Source organism: Lycorma delicatula, chromosome 1, assembly GCF_047948215.1.
Source record: "Lycorma delicatula isolate Av1 chromosome 1, ASM4794821v1, whole genome shotgun sequence".
NCBI classification, from domain to species: Eukaryota; Metazoa; Arthropoda; class Insecta; order Hemiptera; family Fulgoridae; genus Lycorma; species Lycorma delicatula.
In genome coordinates, this window is record NC_134455.1 from 375648518 (window position 1) to 375661871 (window position 13354).

The 13354-nt window shown below is 42.1% G+C and overlaps 2 protein-coding genes across 2 annotated transcripts in view; one reads left to right on the forward strand and one right to left on the reverse strand.

The window, feature by feature from the left end:
- The window catches only part of LOC142318450 (uncharacterized), a 120348-nt gene that overhangs the window by 62405 nt on the left and 44589 nt on the right, over positions 1–13354 (forward strand). The gene's annotated exons all lie outside the window — the stretch shown is intronic.
- LOC142317953 (E3 SUMO-protein ligase ZBED1-like) lies at positions 1903–2610 on the reverse strand. Its single transcript, XM_075354485.1, has one exon. It carries the CDS (start codon positions 2608–2610, stop codon positions 1903–1905), a length of 708 nt encoding a protein of 235 aa, XP_075210600.1.

Here is a 13354-nt window from a genome sequence, read left to right on the forward strand (position 1 = left end):
GTACAAACAGTAAGGGCAATATTCACATTTTCGACGACTTATTCAAAACACCCAACAGTCTTGATAAACCGTTATATCCATTTTTCATGTTTACTAGTGTATAATAGTAATAGGAAGAATCGTGAACGAGTCGTTCCTTCGATTCGATTCTTTATACTGAACGAAAGAATCGAGAATCGGATTGCAGGAGAAACCGATTCTTTTTACGATTCCTAACAATGAAATGGATAGGCAACGGGAAACCAGATCTTTCTCAATTACGATTCCATTCGATTCATAGCAATCTTTCTTATGCATAGCTTGTAGTGGGGGATCCTCCTACCATACCAAATTCTAGCCTGCGTTTATTTTATTTATTTATTGTTTTCCACACGTGACGCATAACTTATTACATCACCATTACTAATGTTTATTGACATTCGGCAAATTTATTATTTCTGATTATAAAATATTTTCAATAACTGTGCTATTTAACCGAGTTAATCTTAAACAATTAAATTTTATCTTAAGCCCCATAAAACAATTTTTGTTTATCATCAACTACAGCGAATGAAAGCCAAATATTTTTTTTTTCAACTCGTTAAAAGTATTTATATCTTTTTTTCTTGTTAACTTTCGGAAGAACCGTCAGGAATTACTTCAGAAGGTGAATAAGGGTGATATGTATGAGTGTAAATGAAGTTTAGTCATGTAGTCTCAGGTCGACTAGTTCGGAAATGTGTGGTTAATTGAAACCCAACCACCAAAGATCACCGGTATCCCACAATCTAGTATTTAAATCCGTATAAAAGTATCTGCCTTTACTAGGACTTGAACCTTAGAATTCTCGACTTCGAAATCAGCTGATTTGCGTAAACGCGTTCACTACTAGACTAAGTAAAAGTATTTATAACTAGAAAATTTATCTTTAACTAATTTCTCTAAAGCTAAAAATGACAAATTGAATAATTTAAAATAATATAGCTTGTACCATACCTTATTTTTCAGCGATCCATTGATTCCGTCTTTGTATTTTTTTATCACATCGATGTTATTTTATATTTACCTTATGTTTTTACACATACGCGCACAGTTACTTACAGACACACACAAAAATTTTGTTTTTAAAAATTGTTGGTTCTTTTATAAAAAAAAATAATGAAAAAAAATAAAAATGAAGCAAAATAAATAATTAGTTAATACCTTTCAAATAAACTTTATAGTATTTTACATATTTTTTTGCATGTAGAAATATAATTTTTTCGAAATTGTTTGAGGTAAGTCTATTTCGCCTTTCTGTTATTAACTGTGCCGCTTTTGAAAAAATTCGTTCACAGGGAACAGAGGTTGCAGGAATGCAAAGTATAGTTTGCATTATTTTAAATAATCTTGGATAAATTAACGGCCTTTCTTTCCACCAAGAGAGAGGATTTTGTGTTCTTGAGATGAGCTGATCATTACTATATTTATCTAGCTCTAAAATTCCTGCTACTGTTGGGTTTGAATTAGTTAAAATTGGTGTTACTTTTTTATCAAAATCTTCCCATGCAGTTGAAATGGAGGGTTCAATAATTTCTTGTTCGGTTTCAAACCGATCGTCTTGTTCGATCTGAATACAAATCAGAAAGTACAATACAAAGTGAAAGTTTTGTGTAAGCATTTTGGTAAGATGCCTCATCTTTAAAGCGAGGATCAAATAGCATGCTTTCAAGCAAAATATTATTATTTTCAACATCCTTAAATCTATATTGCAGTTGGTCTAACATTTGTTACATACTTTAACGATTTCAGAATTCTGAGTAGAAGATTTAATGTTAAGTACATGCCTTATCATCGCCGCGCCAATAAACAGATTTTTGAAATAGTGACAGTTTTTTGAGAACTTATTTCAATAGTTACCTCTTCAAACATTTCCAATAATTTTCACATTTCAGCTATAACTGTCCACTCATCAAATGAAATATTATTTAGAATAGGATTCACCAAAGCTACAGTCGAAATTAGTGGTTCTTTTGTTTCTAATAATCTATTAAACATGTGCAGGAGTGAGTTCCATCGGGTAGGCACTTTCTGTTTTAATTTTAATTCTTTAAAATTAATTTGTCGCTGCATGTTTTGCAGTTTGGAGGCAGCATGAGAACTTCGTTTAAAAAATTCGACAATTGATTTCGATTTTACTACAATTGTTTTTACTTCAGACACTGTTGCTTGGACAATTAAATTAATTGTATGCGCTAAGCAAGGAATATGGCGTAGCTGACAATTGCGAATAGCAGCTTTTAAATTTGCTGCATTGTCACTAACAACCGCTTCTATTTTGTCAGTAATAGCCGACTCGTTGAATTTACCTTGTAATTCAATGGTAATGTTTTCAGCCGTATGTTGACTGCAGATTTCCATACAAGTAAGTAATTGGGTTTTTAAATTGCAATCATGGTCAATGAAATGGACAGTTATGGCCATATAATTATTATTTGAAACTGATGTCCAACTGTCAGTGGTTATTACGCATGCTTCTTCTATATTATATAATGACTTACGAATCTCACAAGAAATTCTATCATATAATTGTGAAATTAAACTAGTTGTAATTGTTTTCCGACAAGGAAGCGAATACCAAGGGTTTAACATATGAACAACTTGAATTCTTCATCCTCAATGAGTGAAATAGGTTGATATTCTTTAGTTATTAACCTAATTAATTGAATATCTAACGCTCGGCTTTTACTTTGAGGGACAGGTTTGGTAACAAAGGAATTAAGGGACAACTGTTGTGTTTTTTTAAGACAAAGATGTTATTGGAAGCACAGAAGAAGGATTAGGCGATTCAACAAGGTTTGTTAATTTAAGGGCTAATTGCTGCGATTCATTTGGTCAGTCGCAGTAGACGTAGTAGGATTTAAGTTATAAAGCATTTCTGAAACATAATCAGGACACGGATTTTTTTGTCTTGAAATATCATCTCCTGGATGTTTAATTTTAATATGACGAGATAGATTACTAGTCGTCCCACCGGCATAGGATACTGAACTACAACAAAAATTACACAAAGCTTTTCCAGGGCTTGCTTCGGAAAAGCAAGTCCAGATGTGACTTCTTTTTCTTCAGCTCATGTTTATAAATTTAAAAACAAAATATTATTTTTTAAAAGTTCGTATAAAATATCTGTTGGGGTAAATTACAAAAATAAAATTACACGTAGCTCGTTTTTGCTAAAAGAAAATTGGATTTTATTTTTAACAGAATGAAAATCAGAATTATATATCCATATTCATTAAAACAAAAAAAAATGCATAAATACATATTATTGTTTTGTTAAGACAACTGTTTTGCACAAAATCTCCTTGTGCGATATTTATATACAACAATCCTTAAGTAAAGTATAGGTAAACTTATTACCTTAAATATTTCTTTTACATACACACAGTATATAATAACAATACAGAGTATAATAATAATATCTTATTATTTAACAGAGGATTACCTTATTATTTAGTAGATGATTACTGTTTTTGTTAATGAAAAACAATATCTTGATACTCACTGGCACAGAATGTAATCTGGACTATCATAATAGAAAGTTCAACAAACGATTACTGTAGAATGAAGAACATTGACATCTTGATATTCACTTGCACAAAATATAATCTCACAATCGTGGATTTTATATATGTCTACATAAATTCCTTTAAGTTTAATATTTTATCATACAATTATAGAGAATAAAAACCACAAACGTAATGTTTAAAGGATTTTTAACATACAAAAAAAGATTCATTGTTGAAGAATATGTGTAATTTACTTGTTAACTGTATGAAGTGTAAATTTTGACTAAACAATATTAGAATTGTAAGACGCACTAATGATTCTTCGAATGATGGTCAAAGACTGTGGTCAGAGAGAGACTGAGAGAGACACTGACCGACTCTAGTGGGGTGCCGGCTTATGGCTTATATAGTGTAGATGGAGCCGAGTGAACCACCAGGAGCTGCGTGAATCATCAGGAGCCGAGTGAATGCAACATGTTTACGTTTTTTTTAAACATTATAAACATGAAATAATACAGAGTTAAATCTTAATTGAACAATACAAAAAGCATAAATAAAAATCAGCTGAGCATATGTTTATACGTACGTTGAATGGAATGCATAAATTTCAGTGTATGAAAAATTTCTTACTTATAATTGAAATATTCATTACATCATTACATCGAAATACTGTTAAATTTTAGATGAAAATAAGTCAAATACCAAACCAGTTGAATTTTTTTTTTAATCCTTTTTTAACCACATTATGACAACCGGTAACCGCCTTGAAGACGTTGCCTCGGTTGGCCTAATGTGACGCGGCGATGTCTAACCATCCCCCATCAGCAGTGTCCATCCAGCGGACAATCGCCCATCGGGGTCCCTTCTGGATCACCGAGACATTGCGACCTCCGCTTCTGGATGCTGCAATGCCCCTCCCCAGAAGAGCTACCCTTCCCATCCCTACCACTAGTCAGGGTTCGAGTATGCCGTCACGCATACCCCCCCCCCCCCCCCCCGACACTCGCGCGCCCACCCATCATACCTCGATGGTCTTTCGTGCTTCATCAGGTACTCCGACCTGGCCACTCTTGCGTGTATCCAGGCCAGGGCAACCTCTGCAAGAAAGCTGCCTCCCTGGCCCTGCACGGTTCCGCGCTTCGTCCCCTCTGGCTTCATTATTTTTTAAGCCAGCTTCCCATTATTATTTTTTTTTAGTGCCTCGCCTTCCATCTTGCGGCACCCCCATACGACTGCGTTTGGGCTGAACTTGGTGTCCCTAGATCCAGAGGACAAGGAAACCCGCAACACATACGTCGAACTTCTTGATACACACAGAAATACAAAATAATAAAAATACATAACGCGTCACGTGGTGAAAGAAAAAACACAATATTTAAAAAGACAAGATACATATTATATTAGGGGAAGTGTCCCGCCCCAAGCAGACATAGTAAAACAAAACAATGAGCATTTGCAGATGCGTGATATAAATACACTACTTGCAAATGGGTAATACATCCTAAATAATAATGTAGCACACCTCGCATGATGAGAGAGAAACACAACTTTTAATCACAGGAAATATAAAATTTATCAAATATCAGGGAGAACAGCGCCCCCCTGTAGACTTAGCGAGGCCTACAACGTTTACATATTCATGAAATAAAAATAAGTAAAAAAACAAATAAATAAATACACCACGTGCGCTCAGGAATATAAAATACATAATAATTATAATACACTTCACATTGTAAAATAAACACATTTGTATATCGAAGAAATAAACATATTGCCGATTCATATAATATAAAACAAAAGAATTCAAACAAACAAAACAAACATCTTGGCCTGATTGACCCTTCACTCGGTTTTATTCCTCCCAGTTCCTGGCCTCCCTTTCTTTTGTCTGGAGTATCCTTCTCACGCAGGCGCTGACTCTGTCCCACTGGCTTCTACCTCTTAGCATGTAACTCACCAGAGTCCTCGGAGTCAGGTGACCAATTCCTGACAGTCTCCTGACTCCCATCCATCGGTGACATTGGAAGAAGGACTCTGTTGAGTCTTCCTCCGCACAGTAGAGACAGGTCGGTGACTCTCAGATCCCAAACCGAGCAAGATACGTCCCGAATTCTCCGTGCCCGGAGAGGAGTTGGGTTAGGTAGTAATCCACTTCCCCAAAACCCCTCCGGACCTATGGTTCTACTCTGGGTATAAGTTTCTTCGTCCAGCTTCCGGTCGGGGACGCGTCCCACTCGGCCTGCCATCTTTGCAGCGTAGATCTTCTCACCTCCACTTTTGGTGTTCCTTCGTACACCTGCGTGAGCTCCTCTGCTCGCAAGTGAATTGGGGGGACGCCTGCTATCACCTCTGCCCCCTTTTGTGATACGGTCCGGTATGCCGATGTGATCTTCAAGTTTGCGCGGCGCTGCAGAAAAAAAAACCAGATGAATTAACTTATAACTGCTTTACGCATTGGCGTAAACAGTATCTACTTACGTAAAAACTAATGATTTAAAAAAATAATAACGATAAACATTTAGAAAAAAAATCGTCTTCTGATTATGCAAAGTAAAAAAATCTTACGAAATTGAGTAGGCCAAATAAAAAAAATATATAAACAAACTAAAAACACAACTCTAAATAGAACACGCAAAGATTACCCACTATGAAAACAGAATCGACTGTCGTCGTTTATCCGTGTACTAAGAATAATTATAAAATATATCTTGAGCATGACAGTATGCGCAAAAGAACGACAACAATTAATATTTTGCAACATAGCTTCCCGCCCGAATGAAATTAAAAGAAAAAAGAATAATGATGTCATATAGAATGTGTGCGTAACAGTTTAAATTTTCCCTTCTCTGTTTAGCGATGAGGTTTGTTGATATAAGCTTGTTTTCGTAAAGGAATCGAATAAGAGATGAAATAAGGAGAATTGTTTGGTAGATGGAAGGGAATAGAGCATGCGTATTAGAAGTGATAGGCTACTAAGTTTATGTTACTAAACATCGTATTGAACTGAAAAAGAATCAGATGTTTACTAGGAGTCGAATAAGAGTTGAAAAGAGAAGAATCGAAGACATTTAGTATGTACACATCAGTTGAATCGAACAGCAGTACGAAGAGATGAACTGCTAAACTTGGCTGAAGAAGAGAAAAAGAGCATGTGCATTAGAGTTTACAGCTCTGGTAGTGGTGGGAAGGAAAAGAATCATTGAATCGGACGAACGATTCTTTTTTACGAATCCTTTCTGAGAATCGAATCGAAAGAATCGATTCCTGAAAAAGAATCGTTTATCCCACCACTAGTGTATAATGACTTTGATTTAATTTATCATCGGTTAATAACAACAACCAAATGACATTTTTCGATCATTATTCACACGTTTTACATATACATTATTAGAATTAAATGATTCATCATCGCGTTCGATGTCATAACACAACAGATTTACACCAATATCTCCGTTTTGAGCTTAAAATTTATCGATATCTTTCACGCAAACAGGATAGTCGATTCCTTTCATCTTTAAACTATTTTCGAATTTTTTATAGAACGAAACACGATGATTGGTTTTACTTTGAGGATATAGGTGGGCTAGACTATACCATAAGAAACAGTTTTCATTGTTATTTTTTAATAACAATGGTCCTTAGATACTGCATTTTTACAACTCTGGGCAGTTCCGTGTTGCAGCCCACTAATGAATTAAAAAGGTCCCGGAAAGAGAGCCATCCTGAGAACTGAGTCAGAGCGATGTCCGGAAGAGTGCCTCTAATCGCCGGATTGTTGAATTGAGCAGCCTGGGTGCTACACCGCCGAAACGACTCTGAGCGGTCATCACTCTCACCCCTCTGTGTGATAGCCTGAATAAGAGAGGCCCGACCGAGCGAATAACTGAGCATGCACGTCTCATAGACTTTGTCCTTAACGTAAGCATCCTCTGTGATCGCTGGGTCCGTTGAACGAAGCAACTTCTTGTGGAGGTCGTCGAAACGAGACCACGTGGATTCCAGCAGATCTAATTTCGATTGGTACTCCGACGCTTCCATGGTGGGAAACTTGACCGGCTTGGTCTCACTGGCCACGGACTCAACAAATGATGCCCAACTCCGTTGGAGCAAAACCCGACCGGCGAACGACATAGCAAATGCGTCAGCGCTGACGCAAAAATAATACAAGCTGTACGGTGACGATGTCCTATACCCAATCTCACGATCAGTCCAAAAAATTCACTACTCAGATCCGGCCCGGGGACCAAAAAAATGTTCTGAGAGGATCTGATGGTCTGGATTGGATAGTGATTACGAATAAGAAAAAAACAAATAAAACAGCACATCAGCATTATTTGAAGTTTGTTTAATTTATAATTATACTAGAAACACAACAAGAGAAGACTTAACTGAGAATAATTATTACATTCACAGAATAAAAAAAAAACAGGAATTCAGGCATAACAAAAATAGCCGTGAGTAGAAAGTAAAACATTAAATAAAGTCTTTAGAAAACTAAAATCTTGTAAAGAGTTTGACGCGACGATATATTCTCAACAAAAAAACAATGTACACAGCACCTAATCTAGGTGCCCCGGTGGGGAGTCGAACGCCCACTACCAAAGTTAGTTCTAAGGCAGGTATCCAAACTCGGGGCTTTGCGGATAGTTTAACTCATCCCGCTCATCATGAGTATTGACACTAAGTACTATCTATCACTAGTACTAAGGGAGCAATCATCCTCATCACTTTTATCTCTTTCTATAATCTTCTTTGATTCAATAAGTCTTTTCTTTGCCCCCTGAACCTTTTCTAAATACTTAATTGACGCAGCTGCGGCCCGTTGTTCAATCATCTTTTCACGCCGTTACTCTTTACGACGGTGTACAGTATCAATCCAATCTTGTTTAATTTTATCAATTAATCTCTCAGTGGACTGACATTTTGGGCTTGGGCACCTCAGGATGTTTCTCCAATATCTCAGTGATAGTCATAACTTCTAATTCACTGGTATAAATCTGTTGAATCGACTTGTAAAACGCTTTGTTTGCATTTTCAACAAAGGATAAATCTCGCATAACTTTTGTATAATGCGGAAATGCTCATAAGTCGCTTTGTTTGGTCGCTTAATATTACGACTAGCAACGGTTTTAAAAGTCTCAAATATTTTTCAAAGATTTTCTTTCAGATATTTTTCAAAGAGCGGTAAACACACTCGTAATACCGCTTCAAAGAAGCGGTATTACGAGTGTGTTTACCGCTGAACTATACGCTATAAATAAGGCTCTAAACATCATTAACCCTAATTATAGAAAAATTCTTATTTGCAGTTACTCGTGTAGTGCTTTCCAAGCCTTAAAAAACTTTTATTCCAAACATCCTATCGTCATTGAAATTTACAACGCAATCGTTGAGTTGAATAATCGCAACACAGAATTAAGTTTTTGCTGGGTTCCTAGCCACGTAGGGATTCCAGGTAATGAACATGCAGATTCCGCTGCCAAAGAAGCATGTAACCAGCCTCCTTTCACCACCCGAGTTACTACTTCTGATTTCATTAACTATGTAAAACAATTATTAAGAACAAGGTGGCAAGGTGATTGGACAATTACCGTTGATAATAAACTCCGTCAGATTAAAGATTCTGTATTACCATGGAACTCCTCATACAGAAAACCCCGGCGTGAGGAAGTAGTTCTCTGTCGATTGCGGATAGGACACACGAGAGTCACACACGAGTACCTGTTTACAAGAGAACAACCACCTCTATGCGCAAGATGCGGTAGATTCTTGTCTTGGCAGTCATAGTGAAAGGTTGTGATTATAAGAGCTCTGTAAATTGTGTTTGTGTGAGTGCAGCCCAGAGGGTCTACTGCTTATACCTGCTTCAACTGGCGTCGCCGACCATGTGAAGCGGTACCGCTAGGACACCAGCCGGGCGGCCAGCTACCTGCATTCCAGTTTATTGTTATTGTCACAACAACAGCTAAGACTAGGATAAGATTTTATGACTCTAATATAATTTATTTTATTTTCAGCTATTAGAATAGTGAATTTTTATTGTATAGCCTGTACAAATTGTATAGGACTATTGTGCGAATAGCATATTATATTGTGTTTGTTTTCGTTCAGAAAAGTGTAAATTATAAGATATATATTCTTAGTTTAATTTTTATTTCGGCGAAAATGGAAAGCGTAGTTGCGCCACGCGCAAAGACGCGGCCACACGGAAGACGTGGATGTCGGGGACATCTACGCTGAACTCACCGAGATGGGACTGGACGTCTCATCGGTGAGAAAACTGACCACACGGGATGGCAGGGAAACTGCCACCTGTCTGGTCGCTCTGAGGAGGACCCCTGATGTCCGGAAGGTGTACGACATCGACAGCCTGTTCTGTTGCAGGGTGAAGATGTCGGCCTACGTGGCGAAAGGCGGCCCCCCCCCCCCGATGCCATCGTTGTCAGCGGTTTGGGCACTCGAGCAATTACTGCTCGAGGGCCTTCAACTGTCTGAAGTGTGCAGGTCAGCACGAGACTGCCACCTGCACAAAGACCAGGGAATCCCCTGCAGTTTGCATCAACTGCAAGGGAGACCACCCCGCTAATTATCGCGGGTGCGGCTACTACAAAAAGATAGTGGCCAGACAAAACATTGGCGCTGCCACGACTCCCGCCAGCGGAAGATCGTGGGCCAGTGTGGCGTCCGGTGCGACAGGGAAACCGACCGCCCCCCGGACTGCCGATACGGAGAAATCCGAAAAAGCTGCCCCAGGGGCGGGGCCCCCCGCTGAGGAGGCTGGAGAGCGCCCACCAAAGGTGACCGCTCCAAAAGGGAAACCGCCCAAGCAGGCGGCCCCTTCAAAAGCGAAAACCGTCGCTGGCGGGGGACAACAGCCCAAAAAGGCGATGAAGAAGGGAGGGGGAAAGGAACGGAAGACTACACCTGCGCCGGCCCCCCGCCCTTCCGAGCCGAAACAGAGCGCCGAGAAGCGTGAAGCGGGGTCCACCATCTGGCCCAGCTAAGGCACAGGGGACGGCCGCCCGGGTCGTGGGAGAGAATCCCCGGGAGGGGGGCAGCGACAGTTCGCGATTCTCCTTCGCGGGGATAGTGCCAGACATCCTGGCTGCCGTTCCCAGGCTGATGCTGGCGAGCGGTATAAAAGAGATACTCCACATAATAGTGGAAACTATCTCCGCAATAGTTGCTCGCTATGCATAAGCGGGTACTTAGGGTGTTAGGGTGGAATGCTGATGGGCTCCGAAGCAGGACGCTGGAACTACTGCGTCTTGCGGAAGACCTAGAAGCAGACGTCATCTGCGTAGCTGAAACTAAGCTCACGCCTGCACAAAAGGTGACACTACGGAATTATACGGCGTATAGAACCGACAGGGCGGTACCGCAAGGGCGACCTCCAGCTGGGGGCACTGCGGTATTTGTCCACAGACGTGTAACTCACTCAAGAGTTAACATCCAGACACGTTGTCTGGAGCAAACGTGCGTCCAGCTGGATTTCGCGGGGACAGTGTATAGGGTGATTGCGGCCTATAACCCGCCAAATTGCCCTCTACCGCTGGATGACCTGGACCTCCTTCTGGACGCACAATCACCCGCAATAATTGCGGGTGACTTGAACGCAAAACACACGTCGTGGAACAGCCGCAGGGCCAACAGAAATGGCCGCGCCCTCAGCGAGTATGCACAGAGGGCGGGGGTCAGGGTGCTCGGCCCTGAAACTCCCACGTTCACGCATAAGTCGGGTAATTTTCGGCCTGACGTCCTCGACATTGCCATAGTGAGGGCAGTGGATAAACCACTGTCCATCGCGACAATCGAGGACCTCAGCTCCGACCACTCCCCTGTCCTGCTTGAACTGGAAGATGATAGGGCCGACCGATACCCGCCGCCTAGGTGTAAAGTGGCGGTCAACTGGGTGAGATTCAAGGAAACTCTCCAGAGGACCTATCACCGAGAGCCACTAGATCTGCTGGGCACGGCCGAGGAAATTGATAACGAGACCGAGTCAGTTACCACGGCTATCAGGGCTGCTCTTAGTACTTGTACGACGAAAAGCCCGATAGACTACCGTGGGGACAGGCTTCCTCCTAGAGTGACTGAAGCAATAGCCGAGAAGCGACGGCTAAGAACAAGATACAGACTCACCCTGGACCCTGACGATAAGCGCATGCTTAACGCTCAGACGACCAGGGTGAAACAATTGCTGGAGGCGCACAGGGAGGAATCCTGGCGGGATTTTCTCGAGTCGGCCTCGGCGGATATGGGATCGGCTTTCCGCCTTTGCAAGAAGCTGAAGGGGCCTGGAACTCCGAAACACCCTCTACATGGTCCGAGTGGTCTGGCCTACTCTGACCAAGACAAGGCAGAGGTTTTCGCGGATACACTGGAAGACCAGTTTACCCCGAACACCGATGTTTACGATGACGACCATATAGAGGAGGTCGAGGACTTCTGGGAGACCTACGCCGAAAATGCGATAGCGGTGCCCCCTCAGGTTGATCGCGTACGCGAGGACGAGGTCACAGCGGCTATAACTGCCACACGCCCGGATAAAGCTCCGGGGCCGGATGGCATAAAGGCCCGTGCCCTTAGAAACGTCCCGCGATGTGTGATCACAGGACTAGCGGTCATCTTTTCTTCTATTATCTGGGTGGGCCATTACCCATCCAGCTGGAAGACTGCGAGAGTCGTGTGCTTTCCGAAGCCAGGGAAGGACCCACTCTTCCCTCAAAACTATAGGCCGATTTCCCTGCTCCCGGTATTGTCGAAGATATTCGAAAGAATACTCTTAGAACGTCTGACTCGATATCTGGGGCGGGAGATCAGGCAAGACCAGTTTGGTTTTCGGAAGGGCCACGCGACAACGCACCAACTGGTACGGATCGTGGACAGCGTCGCCACAGGTCTCAACAGAAAGATGGTCACTGTGGCCGCCTTCCTGGATGTGGCCAAGGCATTCGACAGGGTGTGGCACGAGGGCCTGTTATACAAGCTCGCCCGTTCCCCCCTGCCGAGTGGACTGGTGATGCTGTTGCGGTCCTACCTGATGGGCAGAAAATTCCACGTCTCGATGGGGGAGTCAATTTCCACTGACCGACCAATCGAGGCTGGAGTTCCGCAGGGGGCTGTACTTTCCCCCTTGCTCTTCACGACATATATCAACGATATGCCGTGCTTAGCGGGGGTGAGGGCCAGCCTCTACGCTGATGACACCGCGTTCTTCTATACGTCGTGTAATACCGATTTCGCGGTGGGGAAACTGCAGGAACAGCTGGACGGGCTGGAGAAGTGGCTCGAGAGGTGGCGGATCAAGGTGAACGGAGACAAATCCGTAGCCGTGATCTTTACCCCTCCCGGGAAAAAGCGGAAACAGCCAGTCCGGTTGGAAATCTGTGGCGACCCCATAGAATATAAAAAGTCGGCGAAATACCTGGGGGTGATCATCGATAACCGGCTGACCTTCCGGGAACACATCCTAAGTGTAACCGAGAGGGCAAGGCAGGCTCGAGGCGCACTCTACCAGCTGTTGAACCGACGAAGTCCAACGCCAAACCTAATTAAAATCTTACTTTTCAGGATCTACGTGATTCCCATCATGGTTTATGCCTTCCCGGCCTGGGGAGGACTGGCGAGCGCACAACTCCTGAAGAAACTGGAGGTCGTCCAGAACATCGCCCTCAGGACGATATTCGGGGCCCCTTGGTTCATCAGGAACACAGCTCTGCGCAGGGACGCTAGATTGCAGACAGTCTGCGAGGTGGGGCTGGAGCAGGCGAAGCGGTTCTACAGCTCAGCTGCTGCCTCCGAGTTCCAGCACATCCGGGACATCT

What these genes read in the sequence shown, in the direction of transcription:
- LOC142317953 (XM_075354485.1), bottom strand. Translation starts at nt 2,610, where the DNA reads ATGTTAAACCCTTGGTATTCGCTTCCTTGTCGGAAAACAATTACAACT.